Source organism: Bubalus bubalis, chromosome 5 (assembly GCF_019923935.1).
Source record: "Bubalus bubalis isolate 160015118507 breed Murrah chromosome 5, NDDB_SH_1, whole genome shotgun sequence".
Taxonomy (NCBI): Eukaryota; Metazoa; Chordata; class Mammalia; order Artiodactyla; family Bovidae; genus Bubalus; species Bubalus bubalis.
In genome coordinates, this window is record NC_059161.1 from 34,089,554 (window position 1) to 34,108,035 (window position 18,482).

The following is an 18,482-nucleotide window of genomic DNA, read 5'->3' on the forward strand; positions in this document are numbered from 1 at the left end:
CCATGAAAAGTATGAAAAGGCAAAAAGATATGACACTGAAAGATGAACTCCCCGGGTCAGTTGGTGCCCAATATGCTACTGGAGAAGAGTGGAGAAAAGGCTCCAGAAAGAATGAAGAGGCTGAGCCAAAGCAAAACAATGCCCAGTTGTAGATGTGACTGGTGATGGAAGTCAAGTCTGATAATGTAAACAGCAATATTGCATAGGAACCTGGAATGTTAGGTCCATGAATGAAGGTAAATTGGAAGTGGTCAAACAGGAGATGGCAAGAGTGAACATCAACATTTTAGGAATCAGTGAATTAAAATGGACAGAAATGGGTGAATTTAATTCAGATGACCATACCAGTATATCTACTACTATGGACAAGAATCCCTTAGAAGAAATGAGGTAGCCCTCATCATCAACAAAAGAGTCCAAAATGCAGTACTTGGGTGCAATCTCAAAAATGACATTATAATCTCTGCTCGTTTCCAAGGCAAAGCATTCAATATCACAGTAGGCCAAGTCTATGTCCCAATCACTAATGCCGAAGAAGCTGAAGTTGAACAGTTCTATGAAGACCTACAAGATCTTCTAGAACTAACACCCAAAAAAGATGTCCTTTTCATCAAAGGGGACTGGAATGCAAAAGTAGGAAGTCAAGAGATACCTGGAGTAACAGACAAGTTTGGCTTTGGAGTACAGAATTACGCAGGGCAAAGGCTAACAGTTTTACCAAGAGAAAGCACTCGTCATAGCACACACCCTCTTCCAATAACACGAGATGACTCTACACATGGACATCACCAGATGGTCAATACCAAAATCGGATTGATTATGTTATTTGTAGCCGAAGATGGAGAAACTCTATACAGTTAGCAAAAACAAGACCAGGAGCTGACTGTGACTCAGATCATGACCTCTGTATTGCACAATTCAGACTTAAACTGAAGAAAGTAGGAAAAACCACTAGACCATTCAGGTATGACCTAAATCAAATCCCTTAGAATATGCTTTTAGCTGGAATCAAAGAGAAAACAAAGGTAGAGAAAACACATATGATAAAAATTAATGAAAGCATAGTGGGAAAATAGATGTCTATTAATTTAATCCTTTCTATGTCATTCTTTGTTTAGAAGTAAAGCACTATCACATACATCTATCATTAGGTATCATTCTTTTAAAGTATGCTCATTTTGGAATGGATGGATAATTATTAATCAGATCAGATCAGATCAGTCACTCAGTCGTGTCCAACTCTTTGCGACCCCATGAATCGCAGCATGCCAGGCCTCCCTGTCCATCACCAACTCCTGGAGTTCACTGAGATTCACCTCCATCGAGTCAGTGATGCCATCCAGCCATCTCTTCCTCTGTCGTCCCCTTCTCCTCCTGCCCCCAATCCCTCCCAGCATCAGAGTCTTTTCCAATGAGTCAACTCTTTGCATGAGGTGGCCAAAGTACTGGAGTTTCAGCTTTAGCATCATTCCTTCCAAAGAAATCCCAGGGCTGATCTCCTTCAGAATGGACTGGTTGGATCTCCCTGCAGTCCAAGGGACTCTCAAGAGTCCTCAACACCACAGTTCAAAAGCATCAATTCTTCGGCGCTCAGCCTTCTTCACAGTCCAACTCTCACATCCATACATGACCACAGGAAAAACCATAGCCTTGACTAGACGAACCTTTGTTGGCAAAGTAACGTCTCTGCTTTTGAATATGCTATCTAGGTTGGTCATAACTTTCCTTCCAAGGAGTAAGCATCTTTTAATTTCATGGCTGCAGTCACCATCTGTAGTGATTTTGGAGCACAGAAAAATAAAGTCTGACACTGTTTCCACTGTTTCCCCATCTATTTCCCATGAAGTGGTGGGACCGGATGCCATGATCTTCATTTTCTGAATGTTGAGCTTTAAGCCAACTTTTTCACTCTCCACTTTCACTTTCATCAAGAAGCTTTTGAGTTCCTCTTCACTTTCCGCCATAAGAGTGGTGTCATCTGCATATCTGAGGTTATTGATATTTCTCCCGGCAATCTTGATTCCAGCTTGTGTTTCTTCCAGTCCGGCGTTTCTCATGATGTACTCTGCATATAAGTTAAATAAACAGGGTGACAATATACAGCCTTGATGAACTCCTTTTCCTATTTGGAACCAGTCTGTTGTTCCATGTCCAGTTCTAACTGTTGCTTCCTGACCTGCATACAGAGTTCTCAAGAGGCAGATCAGGTGGTCTGGTATTCCCATCTCTTTCAGAATTTTCCACAGTTTATTGTGATCCACACAGTCAAAGGCTTTGGCATAGTCAATAAAGCAGAAATAGAGGTTTTTCTGGAACTCTCTTGCTTTTTCTATGATCCAGCGAATGTTGGCAATTTGATCTCTGGTTCCTCTGCCTTTTCTAAAACCAGCTTGAACATCAGGAAGTTCACGGTTCACATATTGCTGAAGCCTGGCTTGGAGAATTTTGAGCATTACTTTACTAGCGTGTGAGATGAGTGCAATTGTGCGGTAGTTTGAGCATTTTTTGGCATTGCCTTTCTTTGGGATTGGAATGAAAACTGACCTTTTCCAGTCCTGTGGCCACTGCTGAGTTTTCCAAATTTGCTGGCATATTGAGTGCAGCACTCTCACAGCATCATCTTTCAGGATTTGGAATAGCTCAACTGGAATTCCATCACCTCCACTAGCTTTGTTCGTAGTGATGCTTTCTAAGGCCCACTTGACTTCACATTCCAGGATGTCACACCATCGTGATTATCTGGGTCGTGAAGATCTTTTTTGTACAGTTCTTCTGTGTATTCTTGCCATCTCTTCTTAATATCTTCTGCTTCTGTTAGGTCCATACCATTTCTGTCCTTTATCGAGCTCATCTTTGCATGAAATGTTCCTTTGGTATCTCTGATTTTCTTGAAGAGATCCCTAGTCTTTCCCATTCTGTTGTTTTCCTCTATTTCTTTGCATTGATTGCTGAAGAAGGCTTTCTTATCTCTTCTTGCTATTCTTTGGAACTCTGCATTCAGATGTTTATACCTTTCCTTTTCTCCTTTGCTTTTCGCTTCTCTTCTTTTCACAGCTATTTGTAAGGCCTCCCCAGACAGCCATTTTGCTTTTTTGCATTTCTTTTCTATGGGAATGGTCTTGATCCCTGTCTCCTGTACAATGTCATGAACCTAATTATTAATAGCATATATCAAATTAACAGTACATATATTCATAAGCTGCTAAAGTTGTCACGGGATTACTAACACAGTTTGAAAAAAAAGTGCAAACTTCCAAACAGCTCACAACCAAGAGAGTAAATCAAAACAACCTAGATTCCCAAAGTGGCAAGAATTATTGCCACACTTAAAAACCTAAGAGATGCGTCACAGCTTCATTTAATTGACCAGACTGGTCACTGTGAAAACCAGATGGAGCCTGAAGGACTCAGTTGAGTAGCTGCCCCAATTCCAAATGTGGTATCTTAAAAAAAAAAAAAAAATTGGCCAGACCCCACAGCATGTGGGACCTTCGTTCCCCAACTAGGGATCAAACTTGCACCCTCTGCATTGGAAGGCAGAGCCTTAACCATCAGACCACTGAGGATGTCTCAGATATGGCATCTTTCAATGTATTGCTTGGTGGTAAAATTCACATAAGGTTTAGTATCTCAACCATTTTTCTGTATGCAATTCAGTGGTATTAAGTCCATTCACACTATTGGGCAACCATTACCACTGTCCATCTCCAGAATTCTTCTTATCTTGCAGAAGGGGAACTCTGTGCCCACTGAATGGGCTAACTTCCCATTCCCCCCAGACCAGCCCCCAGCATCCCTGGTACTAGGGCGTGGCCTCTTTGCTCAAGCAGGAAGGAGACTTTTGGAGGGCTGCTGATGTTGTGTGTCTTGATCTACGGAGTGGTTTCCATGAGTATGGGCTTCCCTGGTGGCTCAGATTGAGACCTGGGTTCAGTTCCTGGGTTGGGAGGATCCCTTGGAGAAGGGAATGGCTACCCACTCCAGTATTCTTGCCTGTGAAATCCCACGGACAGAGGAGCCTGGTGGGCTACAGTCCATGGGGTCACAAAGAGTAGGACATGACTTAGTGACCAACACTTTCACTTTTTCACTTTCCATGAGTATATCTATTTTATCATAATGAATCAGGTTGTACAACTATAATTTGTCCATTTTTATGCATGTACACTTTACTTATAAATATCTAGATGGTTCCTGCACTGTTTACAATTTTAGTTCCCTGACCAGGGATGGAACCCTGGTCCCCAGTACTGAAAGTACTGAATTCTAACCACTGGGCAGCCAGGGAATTCCCACTCAGTCAAATTAACCCTGCCTCAAGTGAAAGATGTGAATGTATTGACTCAAACACAGAAAATCAGAACCCCTGGAGGTGGGACCCAGGAATCTGCATTTCACCAGCTTCCCAGGTAGTGCAAAGGCCGGGGGAATTGAATGATGTAAATGTTTGTGTGAATCTATGGCAACCCACTTCAGTGTTCTTGCCTGGAGAATCCCATGGACGGAGAGGCCTGGTAGGCTGCAGTCCATGGAGTCACACAGAGTCGGACACAACTGAAGCGACTTAGCAGTAGCAGCAGCATACCTTGTAAAGAACCCACTGGAAATGCAGGAAACCCGGGTTCAGTCTCTGGGTTGGGAAGTTCCCCTAGAGAAGGGAATGGCTACCCACTCCAGTATTCTTGCCTGGAGAATTCCATGAACAGAGGAGCCTGGCAGTCCATGGAGTTGCAAAGAGTTGGACGCTACTGAGTGACTAACACTTCCACTTTATACCTTGTAATTTATAGCCTAAAACAAATGGAGGAAGCAAAGAGGAGGTATTTATCTTATTACTGTCATTGCAGGAGACCCAGGATACAGTCTGGGCAGAAAAGGAATTACCATGCGGCTGATGAGGCTTAAGCTTGGGTCTGCCCACAAGCAAGGACAGGTAGCAGAATGTTTTAGGAGAGAAGGGAGGGGGTGGGGGTGGGGAAAAGGGGTGTCACCAGGAAGCATTCTTACGGAAGCAGGTTGGTAAATTGCTTAAAGAGAAATGTAAAAGGACAGGACAGGAGTCTTCAGGCAGCACTAGCTTGATGCAACTGATTTTTCATTCTGAATATTCATTTCCATCCTAAACCTATACTCATAATTTTACATGTTTTCTTACAGAGGGCCTCAAAATGTAGTCCCCATAAAACCTGGATTTGTCTCTGATTCCTGGAGTCCAAAATGATTATTTCTTTAAGCACTTTGTCCTATGTTCCCCGAGGCTTTTGGTTTGGTTTTTGTTTGGGGATTTTTTTTGGGGGGGGGGGGTAGTGGCTACTCCAGGTCTTCATTGAGTCATGTGGGATCTAGTTCCCCTACCAGGGATTGAACCCAGGCCCCTGCACTGGGAGCATGGAGTCTTAACCACTGGACCATTAGGCAAGTCCCTTCCCAGACATTTTTAATGTACTGAGCACCAAGACATAGGGCTCTCCTGCCCGCCCTCCAAACAGAGCCAGCAGCGGACACATAATCAGCTGAAACTCTCCTTCCTCAGCCCCAGACCAGGGTACCCTGGGCTCACAAAGCATTGTCCTGTGACCAGCCACCAGCCCTTGCTCCCTACTGCCCTCCAGTGGACCTTTTGTAACACGACACCACGTGTGAATCTAGGGCGTGCCCTCTAGCGCCTTTCTCACGCTCCTGAAACCATTCAGAGTTTTATTATAGCTGCTTTAAGAGCCTGGGGCTTTGCCAGGGCCTCTCAAAACCCAAAGTGAAACCAGTTGCTCACTGGGAACCCTCGGTGGATGGCTGCCTTCTCCCCTTCCTCACATGCCCAGGCAGCTCTCTGCAGGGCGGCCACCTGGCTGCTCAGGGACACACACACACACAGGCACATGCACCCCAGAGACACGGCCACACTGGCAGGGGGCCAGACAAGAAGGAAAACCAAGGGAAATAACACCATTGGGTGAGTTAGTTCACTGGGCCGGCTATAGCAACCTGGTGTGTTTTTAAAAAGTAAGTATTTCCCTGGTGGTCCAGTGGCTTAGACTCCTTGCTCCCAATGCAGGGGTTCCAGGTTTGATCCATGGTCAGGGAACTAGATCTCCCATGCCACAACTAAAGATCCCGAATGCCACAATGGAGACTGAAGATCCTGAATGTCACAAGACCAAGCACAACCAAATAAATATTAAAAATAAAAAAGTAAATATGACTGCTTATTGATGTATGAGGTGGCTGTCCGCACATGGCAGGGACAGCCCCCTCTGTGCTGCCCCATCACCAGAGTGGTCGCCCCAAAGCACTTTGGGGAGGACACTTCAAAGGCGCAGATTTTTCCAGACAGTCCCCACAGGCTATGTTCATTCCGATCTTATTCCAGATAAACCCATGGAAGACTCAGCCTCGGAATCCAGGCTTCCCAGCCAGGGCAGAGCAATTTGTAAATGTTTATTAGAGAGTCCTCCTTGGTAACCTGCTCTTTTCTCTCACTCATGGAAACCACACCTGCCTTCTCCAAAGTAACTGGTGCCAGCGGGCTGGGTGTGACCTGGCCCCAGCCTGAGTCTCCTCAACAGCTCAGTGCTCCCGCCGTCATTAGGTCATTGGACCATTTCACCCACTGGTTTTCGAGACATGGGAGCCTTTTCTCCAACCAAGCATGATAACCAGACGCAGCTAGACTCAGTCACAGGACCAGAGCAGAGAGAATGTCGCAAGAGCTGTCTGCTGGGCACCCTGTGAGCCTTGTAAGGCTTATTCAATGGTCCTGAATGAGGCCACCTCCCTCCCACACCTTAGGAGCCTGCTCTGCCCAGGGCTCACCTTTGACCCCAAGACAGGGCCCTGGGAATACCTGGGGAGTTGCCTGAGGGAGGCGCCAGCAGGTGCCTTGTGGAGGAGGGCTGTTGGTGTCCCTATTTCACAAGCCCAGCTTGGAGGACCAGTTGAGACCTTCTAGACAGCTCCTGCATGTCCCTGCTGGGAAACCAGCTTCTCGCCTCGGGCACAGAACCTCACCCGCCTGGGCACGCCTCATCTCCTTGCCAGGGTTTGACTGGCCTCAGAACCCCAGAATGCCTGACCCTGTGAGTCACTGGCCTAAACACACCTGCCCCCTGACCGCCTGTCTTATGGCTTGATTAGGGGCAGGTCAACGAGAGTCACAGAGTTGGGGACCCAGATGGGCTCAGAAGAAAGCAGTGGCCTCTAGTGGGTCAGTTCTTACCAAGTTTAAACCCCTATTGAAAGTTCTTATTTAAAGGATCAAGGAGCCTGCCCAGGGTGTACCCAAAGGATGGAAGTCCTTGACTCAAGGAGGAAACTTGAACTCACAAAGTGGACATGGGCTTGTGGATTACCTGCCCGCCTCCATTTGCTCCTGGGCGCTCAGGCATGCAGGCTTGTGTTCCCAGGGACTGCCCTCCCCCCTCTCCACTCCCTCCCCCACATTTGTCCTGGGGAGTATGGGCTGTGGTGCAACAGCTTTTCAAAGGGATATTAGGGATCCAGAGGGTGGGAGTCAAAAACCAGGCTGTCGGGGTTCCATAGAGCATGGACCAGTCACATCACCTGTTTATTAGCTCACTATGTTTATTGAGCACCCGCCACGTGCCAAGTTCCCTGGGGACAAAGAGGCACACTTGGCCCCAGCCCTGCCCTCCAGGAGCATACAGTCCAGACAGCTGGCCCAGACAGGTGGTAGGACAGCCCACCTTGCCAGGAGCTCACCCTCCTGTCTTAACATTGACTTCTTCAGTGATGCCCGCAGCTTCCCCAAACCTGCCACTGGAGTCAGTGCCTAGGTCATCACGGATTTATGTGACATATAGCCCAGTTTAATGACTACACCCCCCCCGCCCCAATCAGCTCTATCTTCTTGCCCCAGTGCCCCAGTCCCTCACACAGGCTGGTTGGACTGGGAACTGGGCATGGGGAGTGAGGACTCCCCATCTCCCATAAATGCTCCGTGAAGCCCCAGGAGATGCTGAGAACATGACTGAGTTGGGGGGGAACAGGTGATTATCTGGCACCCGCTGCTGGGATCCACAGCACCCCCTCCCCTCCGGACCTTCAAAGTCTCACTGGCTTTCATGGGGAAGCCAGAAAAGTCTTAAGAACAAGTTGCTTCCACTTATCTGTCCTGACAGTAGCAGAGAGCAGTTCAAAAGAGAAAATGAGAAAAGTGGACTCCTGTTCCTCAACCTGCCATGTCATCCTCTGAGTTTCTGCTGCCCCAGGCTAACCGCATCAGCACGGGCTCTTCAAGGCAGCAAGCTTCCTCCAGGCCACAGGGCATCCTCACTCTTGTAGTATCCCTCTTCACACCCCAAGACCACCGGGCTTGGTGTGCAGTACACAGGTGCTAACTTAGTGCTTGAGGGAATAAATCCTTCCTGAGCCTACCTAAGGAAGCCCCCACCTCTAGGCACACAGCCCTGGGGGCATCCTGTCCCTATAATTAACTGGAAGCTTTAGGCAGGAAGCCAGGAGTGGAGGTCAAGGCTCCCCCGCCCGCAGAGCCCTTCAGGCCACTGCTGCCGCTTGCCCAGAGGTTCCCAGGATGTTGGCAAGGAGGCAGACTCATGCGGGGCTGGGAGAGCATGACCAGTCAGAGCAGATGGCTGCACCTGGCTCAGGTGAGCTCCTGGCCCAGCCCCTGGGCTGCTGCCAGCACTGGGGCAGGTGTGTGGGCTTTGGGGGCAGCTGTGACTGGTCCAGCTCCCAAGCCCTTCCGCCTGCTGAGGCAGGAGGCTTTTTCCAGCCCAGACGTCCCACACTAGGGCTGAACCTGGGCCTCTCCCCTTATTTCCTGGGTCCCGGTGGACTTCAGTCTGCCAGCACAGATCACAGACATCCGGATCTGCCCCGGTTGTAAGTACCAGGCTGGTCCCTCGTGGTGGGAACGGGAGCCGCCTCCAAGAGCTTCCTGAGTCTGTCCAGCGCCCCTGGTCCCACGCAGTCAGCAAGGTCCGTAGAACGGCCCAGGGGGCTACCAGGGCCTCCAGAGACCCGAGTTCCGGGGAGGTTCGGGTGGTGAGGGCGAGGGGGCGGGCGGCGGGGAGGGCGCTGGCGGGCCGCAAGGGTCCCCAGAGCGCCCGCCGTCGGAGGTGGCGCTGGCCGCCCTCCGGCGCAGGTGTTCCAGCAGGCGAGCGCTCACCGCAGGCTCCAGAAAGCGGCAGGTGGGTAGCACGCGAGCCAGGCGCGCCAGGCAGGCTCGGTAGCCCTCGCGGTAGCTGTCGGAGGGTGCTGCGGACGGAGAGCGGCGTCAGGCGCGGGCTGGAGCGCTGGCCGCGGGGCCGGGCAGGGGCGGGGTGGGGTCACTCACTGGGCGCCGCCGTCGGGCCGGAGGACGCAGGCAACTCCTGCAGGAAGCGCACGGTCATTTCCAGGATGTCCGCTTTCTCCAGCTTAGAATAGCGGGAGCTCTGCGCCGGGCCACGAAGGAAAGGGACAGAGAAACGTACAAACAAGACAGACCTCCCGCAGGCTGCCGTGAGCACCGCGCTCCCAGGAGCTGGGTGCTCCGCGCGCCGTGGCCCGCGGTGGGTGGCCTCCCCGAGCCTTGGGCGCCGCGCGTTGGCCCCTTATCGGCTCCTGGGGCAAGAGGATCTCTGCCTGCCCGGCCTCCTCGCCCCGCGCCCAGGGACCCCCTACCCCCAGCCCCAGTGCGCCCGGCGGGGCCCCGAGGCCCCAGCACTCACCTCCCTGCCCAGCAGCGGCAGAATGAGCCCCTTGAGCTGGCTCAGGCTCTCATTGATGCGTGCGCGGCGCCGCTTCTCCAGCAGCGGCTTCAGGCTCTGCAGGCGGGCGTGTTGGCCGAGGTTACGTCCAGGCCCCAGCCCTCGCCGCTCTGCCCCCAGACGCCAGTCCCCTGGCTCCTACCTTGCGCAGCTCCGCCGGGTTCCCTGCCCTCCGAGGCAGCCCCATTCTCGGTGGGAAAGCGGCGCCGCTGTGGGGCCGGCCCGTGGAGACCTGCGCGCGAGCGCGCGGACACCGAAAGAAGACCGAGGCCCGCAGGGAGGTCCGGTGCACGACCAGAGCGGGAGCCAGTGGTGCGCGCGCCACGCCTGCAGCCCGGCTTTAAGGAGGCAGCGGGCCCGCCCCGCCCCGCCCCGCGGAGTCAGGCCGCCTTTGGGTCCCACCTCCGCCTTTGTTCCTGCTCGGGGTGGGGGCGGGAGGGGGGACGGCGGCGCCCCCGGGATCCCGCTCCAGGCCTTGGCGTCCCATCTGCGGCGGGGTCGCGGGCCTGGGGCGTGGGCCTGGGGCTCGGGCCTGGGGCGCCTTCCTCCCAGAGCACCTGCGGGGGTGTGTGTGGGCTGTAGGGAAGAGGTTGGGGCCAGGCCCTTGCCCTTCCTTGTCCAGCGCCGCCTTTCTTCCCTCGTTCGAGATCAGCGGCTCCTCTGAGCCCCGCCCTGGGCCTGGGCAGGGGACCCAGGGGCGGCGGGACCCCCAAGTCCCCGGCGTCAGGGAGTTACTACTCAGCTCAGGTTTCTACTACGGGGAGGGACTCCTCGCCCCATCAGTTGGCCTGAGGGTCTGGAAGGGGAGATTGAGGCCCGGAAAGAGATCTCAACTTGCCCCGGCTCCAACGGCTGGAAATTGGCCAGGCAGGACTAAGCCCCCTGAGGCTCCGTAGAGTCCTCCAGCCCTCACCGACTTAGGGACCACCTGCCCCCACACATTCGTCCTCGGTTTTGCATAGGGAAACTGAGGCCCAAAGAAGACGAGGCAACCCAGGAGCACTGGGAGCTCATTTTCATTTCACTGGCTCCACCTCCGGGCTCCCACCCGCGGGACAGTCGGAGCTCACGTGACGGGCGGGGCGGGGCGGTCCTGGGCGCAGTCTCTCCCTGCCCGCCCGGGCCCCAGCGGCCCCGGGGCCCGCCTCCGCGCCGCGTGGCCGTTGCTGCCGCAAACTGGCTGGGCGTCCCCCGCCCATCTGCTCGAGGCTGCCCGCCCTCAACCGGCTGGCCGCGCAACGGCCAGCACGGCGGACCGCCAGGCCGACCCACGGGAGGAGGGCGGGCTGGACCCACGGACCCCGGCCTGCCGAGAGGAGGAACCACAGGGTGGAGCCGACCGGCGCTGTCCCGGGTGCTGGAGGGGGCCCTCCCCTCCACCAACCCATCTCCGAGCCCCACCTTCGACGTTTGGCCGAAGTCCCCAGGCCGCGTGCTCCCCCCGCAGGGCTTGAGAGGGCAGCCCGCCATGCAGGAAAAGGACGAGCAACCTGGCGAGTCGGGGAGCTCGTGCTGCCCAGACCTGACTGACTACCTTGTGTGGAATACGTGCTGTACCCTAAGGGCCGTTTGGCTCTCACCCCCTTTACACCCCATGACTGTGCTGCTGCTGCTGCTTCTAAGTCGCTTCAGTCGTGTCCGTCTCTCTGCGACCCCATAGACGGCAGCCCATCAGGCTCCACCGCCCCTGGGATTCTCCAGGCAAGAACACCGGAGTGGGTTGCCATTTCCTTCTCCAATATGAAAGTGAAAAGTGAAAGTGAAGTCGCTCAGTCGTGTCTGACTCTTAGCAACCCCATGGACTGCAGCCTACCAGGTTCCTCCGTCCATGGGATTTTCCAGACAAGAGTACTGGAGTGGAGTGCCATTGCCTTCTCCGATGACTGTGCTAGCTATTAGAATAAATCGGCATATTTAGCGGAGTAGGGCCTGGGGATGCCTAAGCCACTGTCTCCTCCACTCGTTGAGCTCAGAGCTCCTATGAGCTGGTCTCCTCCGAGGTCATTAATGATTCTTTAGGGGCTCAAAGAAAAGGACCTCATGGATCCCTCACTGATCCCCACCTACCACACCTGGGCCACATACACTGGCTCATTCGTCTTTGTACCAACAGCCCCCCTGCACCAACATCTGCATCCTGGCTGAGAGACCCTGAACCTGACTCCTGGGGAAGAAGGTTCTTCCTAGAACAGCCCTGTCCATGTCTGTGGACCACCATTTTGAAGCCTAAAGGGTGGGGGAGAAAACTCCCTTTTCAGTTACCCCAAATTTTATTTATTTGGGCTTCCCTTTGGCTCAGCTGGTGAAGAATCCACCTGCAATGCTGGAGACCTGGTTTCAATCCCTGGGTTGAGACGACCCCTTGGAGAAGGGAAAGGCTACCCACTCCAGTATTCTGGCCTGGAGAATTCCATGGACTGTATAATCCATGGGATCATAAATAGTCGTACACGACTGAGTGACTTTCACTTTAACTATTTATTTATTTATTTATGTCCTGCAGCATATGCAGAATCTTAGATCCCCAACCTAGGATCGAATCCATGCTTCCTGAAGTGGAAGCACAGAGCCCTAATCACTGGACTGCGAGGAAATTCCAGTTACCCTAGTTTTGTTTTGTTTGTTTTTTAACCTTTCCTTTTTAATTGTGTTTGTTTTTTTACTTTTGGCTGCACTGGATCTTCATGGCTGTGTGGGCTTTCTCTGGTTGTGGCAAGTGGAGGCTACTCTGTAGGTGGGGTACATGGGCTTCTCATTACCGTGGCTCCTCTTAGAGCGGAGCACAGGCTCTAGAGTCTGCAGGCTTCGGTATTGTGGCACGTTAGCTCTGCAGTTTCAACTCCTGGGCTCTAGACCACAGGCTCAGTAATTGTGGCACATGGCTTCATTGCTAGGCAGCATGTGGGATCTTACTGGACTAGGGATCAAACCTGTGCCCCCTACATTGGCAGGAAGATTCTTAACCACTGGACCACCAGGGGAATCCCTACCCCAGATTTTAAAGTCCCTCCTCTAGTCTGCCATGACTGTTCCCTTCGTCAGAAGAGTTCTGGGGGGTTTGCTGGTTTATCTGGAGGAAGGAGTCATTTATAAGCAAGGGAACTTAGGTAAGACAACCCAGTGGACAGAATTCGGGGATGCAGGCTTTAAGGAAGCTGAGACCACTTAGGGTTCAGTGGGGACACATTTCACCTGGGTCCCTGCCCTTGAGTGGGGAGACGGGTCTGAACAGCTGTTTTCCATGTAACTGGGATGGGCAGATGCCTGACCCCAGAAGAAGAATCTCCAGGTGGAGGAGGGAGCCCCTAAGCTGATATCTGGAGGGTGGGGGACACTGGAGGTGCTCTGGGCAGGGGGAACTTCAGGGGCAGAGGGAAGAAGGAAAGGCACAGGAGCATCTGCCTCTGAGCTTTGCCCCTTACTATTTGTGTCACCTCGGGCAAGATAAAAAGCAAAACCAGGACTTCCCTGGTGGTCCAGTGGATAAGAATCCATTTGCCAACACAGGAGTTTTGGGACCAGGATCTTCCCTGGTCCTAGAAGATCCTGCATGCCATGGAGCAGGTAAGCCCGTGTGCCACATCTACTGAAGCCCATGCTCCTAGTGCCTGTGCTCTGCAACAAGAGAAGCCATGGCAGTGAGAAGTCAGTGCACCGCAACTGGAGAAAGTCTGCAGCCAAATATAAATTAAAAAATTACAATTAAGTTAAAGACCAAAGCAATAAGCAAAACAAGAAGAACCTCCATGTGCCTGCTTTCTCAGCTGTAAAATGGGTGTAGTGTTGTGCCTCTCTCATAGCATCCCTGTGGGATTAAATACGCAGATGAAACTTGGCATGATGCCTGGTAAGTGTTAGGTCTTCCAAAAATGTGTTCTTGCTGGTTATGGGCTCTCTAGAGATGCTTGGGAGGATCCAGTGGACACAGTGCAGCCCAGAAAGGACAGAGAAGGCCTGTATCTCAGCCTGACTTAGAGTGGCATCCTCAGAAAGGAGTCTGAGAAGATGGTCAGCAAGGATGGGTGCTCACAGGTGACTCCTATGGAGGTGTCCTTGTGGGCAGTGGCGGGGGGACAGCTCTTCTGCCTTGACCAGTGCCATAACAGCAGACATCACTGTGATCTAATCCCCAGAATGACAAAACCATGTGATAGATGAGAGTGTCCAGGAATGAGGGGCCCCTTGGAAGGAAGGATAAGAATTGCAGGGATTTTTTTTTTTGATGGAGAAAGCACAGGGAGGGGCCTTCAAGATAAGCTATTTTACAGGCTTCACTGGTGATCTAGTGGTTAATACTCTGTTCTCAATGCAGGGGGCATGAGTTCGTTGGTTGGGGAAGATCCTGCATGCTGTGTGGTGTACCACCCCCCAGAAAAGAGAAGCCACTTTAGTTCTTTGTCCTTAAAGTACCCCTAACACTCAGGGTACACTTGCCACTATGTAGGCTATAGGAGGGCTGCTTTAGCAGGCACCAAGTGCCAGCTGAATTGCTGACACTGCCAGGCTAAGACTCCTCCCTCCCCTGGTCTGAAAACCACTGGGTAAGGGTCCTAGACCCCAGCAGTCACAGGTCCCATGGGGGAGTGAGGTGGGTTGGTGTGGTGGTAGTGGCTAGAAACCCATATGGCCACTGAGGCCCAGAAGATCCAGTTTAGGAGGGTACCATGTGGCTCAGATGGTAAAGAATCTGCCTGCAAGGCAAGAGACCTGGGTTTGATCCCTGAGTTGGGAATGTGTCCCAGAAGAGGGCATGGAAACCCACTCCAGCATTCTTGCCTGGAGAATCCCCATGGACAGAGGAGCCTTGTGGGCTACAGTCCATGGGATCACAAAGAGTTGGACAGGACTGAGCGACTAATCTCATGACACTCCAAGTCCACTGCATGTGGCGCCACCTAGTGGTGGCCCCAGGTAATTGGACACCCACTGTTCTATTAAAAAGCAGACATTACTTTGTCGACAAAGGTCTGTCTAGTCAAAGCTATGGCTTTTCCAGTAGTCATGTACAGATGTGAGAGTTGGACCATAAAGAAAACTGAGCACCGAAGAACTGATGCTTTTGAACTGTGGTATTGGAGAAGACTCTTGAGAATCCCCTGGACTGCAAAGAGATCCAACTAGTCCATTCTGAAGGAAATCAGTCCTGAATATTCATTAGGAGGACTGATGCTGAAGCTGAAGCTCCAATACTTTGGCCACCTGATGAGAAGAACTGACTCACTGGAAAAGACCCTGATGCTGGGAAAGATTGAAGGCAGTAGGAGAAAGGGACGACAGAGGATGAGATGGTTGGATGGCATCATCAACTCAATAGACATGAGCTTGAGCAAGCTTTGGGAGTTGGTGATAGACAAGGGAAGCCTGGCGTGGTGCAGTCCATGGGGTCACAAAGAGTTGGACACAATTGAGCGACTAAAACACACACATACACACACACCTCTTCCTGGAGGCCCCTTCACTCTAGGCATTTCCAGCACCATCCTGTGCCTGTCCCACTAGCCATTGGGTAAAGCAGCCCCTGGCAGAGCACTCGCAGGGCTCCAGTGGGGAGGTGGTGAGGAAGGGCCACTCCCATCGGGAGGAAGGACACCGGATGTTTCAAGGTCGCAGGGTGTGCTGACTGAGTTCTCACAGCTACACAGCCAGTCTTCCAGCAGTTCTTTCTCCTGTCCAGCCCGCGGGGCCTCCCTCCAGCTCCCACGAAGGGCTTCTGGCCAGGCAGGCAGGCAGATTGGTGCAAGTGTGCTCTCCTGGCCCACTGCCCTCCCAGGGCCATCCTGCACCCTTGTGGAGGGGTCCCAGGCCTGCTCCCCAGATGACTGCTCTGGAGTGCCTCCCCTGTGCCCGCCCCCTCTCGCTCCCCAGCCCTTGCAGCCTGCTTCTCTGTCTCTCTTTATTTGGCAGCCTCAGGGCCCCAAGCTCACAGTTGACTCCCCCACCCCGGAGGGTACCTCTGGGCGATCTCTGAGCCCAGGGTCTCTAGGACCAGAAACCAGAGTACACCAGGCCTTCCTGTCTTTTTCCCCTTCTTTCTCACCCTTCCTTGGGAAATCTGAAATCTGAGGACAGTTATTGGGGTCTGGGGGACCCAGAAAGGCTGAGGGCCCAGCACCCATCCCACCCTCCAAGGCATAGACCCAGAACCCCTTAAGGACTTGTTAGGCCCGTTCCTGGTGCATGGTCCTTGCTCCCCAAGTCTCTCAGGCCTGGGGCTTTCCTCTGTGCGCCTTCGAATAAAGCCCAGCCCACCGCCCCTTCCCAGAGGGCCCTTCCCCGGCTGCCCACGTAGCCTCCACCACTCACTCCCTAGCTCCCCGTTTTCCTGTTCTGATCACACGGTCACTGTTTGCTGGCTTGTGTCCCCAGCGCCTCCAACTGGCACGGGATTGATGAATGAGTTCGTCTGGACGCTCTGGACGGCTCTCGAATTCGAACCCAGTCTGATCACCCTCTGGGGTCTCCGTTCTGACCGGAGTATAATAAATTAGGAGAGAAGCTCCTGGGCACACCGCCCCTGTGGCAGCAGTCGAGCGCTCGGAGCGGAGGCGGAGTCGGGGGCGGGGCGGGGGCGGGGGAGGGGGGCAGGCCCGAGCCTTAAGCCGGGCGCCGCGGGTGCCCCCTGCCCCAGAGCGCGGCGGAGGCCGAGCTGAGCCGGCTAGGCAGCGCGCGCGGCACAGAGGCCGGGCGGGCAGCCGCTCCGCCTCCCAACCCGCAGGCCCCGCGGCCCGGCCGCCGGCTCTCCCTGTGCCCGAGGAAGGGCGTATGGCGCCTCGGGGGACTCGCTGAGCCCGGGTCGCGGCGCCGCAGGCGGCACCATGGCCCTGGAGCAGGCGCTGCAGGCGGCGCGCCAGGGCGACCTGGACGTGCTGCGGTCCCTGCACGCCGCCCGCCTGCTGGGGCCCTCCCTGCGCGACCCGCTGGACGCGCTGCCGGTGCACCACGCTGCCCGCGCCGGCAAGTTGCACTGTCTGCGCTTCCTGGTGGAGGAGGCCGGTCTGCCCGCTGCGGCCCGCGCGCGCAACGGCGCCACGCCGGCCCACGACGCCGCCGCCACCGGCCACCTCGCCTGCCTGCAGTGGCTGCTCTCACAGGGAGGCTGCGGAGTGCATGTGAGTTTGCGCCGCTCACTGGGCCCCCGAGGGGCTTCCTTCCCAGGAAGGAGTTCTGGCCTGGAGCCCTCGTGGCTCAAGGGTGGATGGTTTGGGGCGCCGCGGAGCCAAGCCAGATTTGGAGTTCCCTCCAAAGGACTAGGGACAGGGTGGGCTCCTGTGTTGAGAGTACCCGAGCAGATGCTCTGGCAAGCCCTCGCCACCACCTAGATTACCAGGTGAGAAACCGGAATGGAGTTGGGCTGGACCGGGATAGCGTTTAAGGTGAGGGTGTGGGAAACTCACTGATCCAGGGAGTCCTGGAGAGTGGGCGAGGGGAACAGAGGGCCTGGAGTCAGAAGCCCATGTCCTTCAGGATCAGGTCTGGAAAGGGTGGTGCACAAAATCTTGCAGCCCACCCCAGGCTGAGTTGCATGTGTCCCTAAGGAGGGGGGGGGAGTTGGTAAATGGGGTCCTTCCCAGGATTTGAGCTGATCCCAGGACATCAGCACCTTCCCACCTCCCATCTTCTTCAGCTTAGCCTGAGTCTTCCTGCCCTGAGACCCCACCTGGTCTCACTCAGCGGCCACGGGGCTGGTATCAGCCAGTCTGGCCTCTCCTGAGTGGGACGAAAAGGAGGCAGCTCAGGTCTGGTGTGTAGCTTTCCTGCTAGTCCTGCCAGAAACAGAGCATCCAGCAGGGTCTAGGCCTGGGATCCAGGTGTCCTCCCAATCCCCTGGAACTGCCAGTCCATCAGGACACTGAACAGCAAACACACAGGCTAGAGAGTAAGCCAGGTACCACCAGGTACTGCTAGGCCATGTGGGGGGAGCATCAGGCAGCTGCTTGGGCAAGGTGGCCAGAGAAGGCCCCCCCGAGGAGTGACCTCTGAAGGAAGTTTTGGCTGATGGGGAAGAAGTGGCCAGGTGATGACCAGAGAATTCTGAGCACAAGGAGCAGGAAGTACGAAGCCCTGAGGAGGACACATTCTGTCCTGTGACGGGGACAGCAAAGAGGTGAGCATGTCTGAAGTGGGATGAGGCAGGGAGAAGCCAGCAGGGCCAGGTCCTGTAGGATCGTAGGCTGGGTTCAGAATTTGCAGGATCCTATGGTTGTAGGGGAAAGCCAAGGATGGAGGGACAGAACTCATTTTCCTCTTAGCAAGAGACCACTGTGTTAACTGGATGTAGTAGAGGAGGCAGGGGCAACTCTGAGCTGGCTGGCTGTGCCGTAGGGATAGCCAGGCCCCATTCCCCCCGCATTTTAGCCTCAGGGTGGCAAGGCCCCCCATCCCACCCTTCCTGGAAGATGGCCAGGTCCCTTATCTCCAGGCCAGCTCTGTTATCAGGAGTTCCTGGCATGTGGTGCCTCCTCATCCTTTTGGGAGGTGGCATGCCTCCCCGATTCGGGTGTCCAGCTTTGACCGGAAGCCTCCCCAGCCACTAGAGAGGAGGTAGAGGAGCAGGTGGCCTTGTGCCCAGCTTATCAAGTCCCCCGCCCTCTAGCCCCAGCCAGCTTGGGTGCTGGGGGCGGAAGTGTGTATGTAGGGGAGGATGACCTCGATCCCAGGCCCTGCTCAGCCTGGGGAGATAAGCAGCTTTAGGGTGCAGGCCACTGCACGTGAGGCTTCTGGGGCCTCTGGAGCTGTTGAGACCTTGGGGACAGG

General features: G+C 54.2%; 2 protein-coding genes across 8 annotated transcripts in view; one reads left to right on the plus strand and one right to left on the minus strand.

The window, feature by feature from the left end:
* Positions 1-7,524: 7,524 nt before the first annotated feature.
* Positions 7,525-10,757, minus strand: HES2 (hes family bHLH transcription factor 2). Of its 2 annotated transcripts, none has more exons than XM_025285831.3 (4): positions 9,871-10,757; positions 9,690-9,785; positions 9,314-9,350; positions 7,525-9,234 (listed from the first exon to the last, which is right to left on the minus strand). In XM_025285831.3, the coding sequence occupies exons 1-4, from the start codon at positions 9,913-9,915 to the stop codon at positions 8,978-8,980; spliced, it is 435 nt and encodes a 144-aa protein (XP_025141616.1). In that variant the 5' UTR covers positions 9,916-10,757; the 3' UTR covers positions 7,525-8,977. The 2 variants fall into 2 exon arrangements, with proteins under 2 accessions (XP_025141616.1, XP_006048953.2); XM_006048891.4 differs by having other exon boundaries at positions 9,314-9,413; positions 9,871-10,735.
* Positions 10,758-16,358: 5,601 nt separating this feature from the next.
* The window catches only part of ESPN (espin), a 33,579-nt gene continuing 31,455 nt past the window's right edge, over positions 16,359-18,482 (plus strand). For all 6 annotated transcript variants that reach the window (XM_044942937.2, XM_044942938.2, XM_044942940.2 and 3 more), the window contains exon 1: positions 16,359-16,837. In XM_044942937.2, coding sequence (XP_044798872.2) covers positions 16,544-16,837 — 294 coding nt within the window. In that variant the 5' untranslated portion in view covers positions 16,359-16,543. The remainder of the gene's footprint in view (positions 16,838-18,482) is intronic.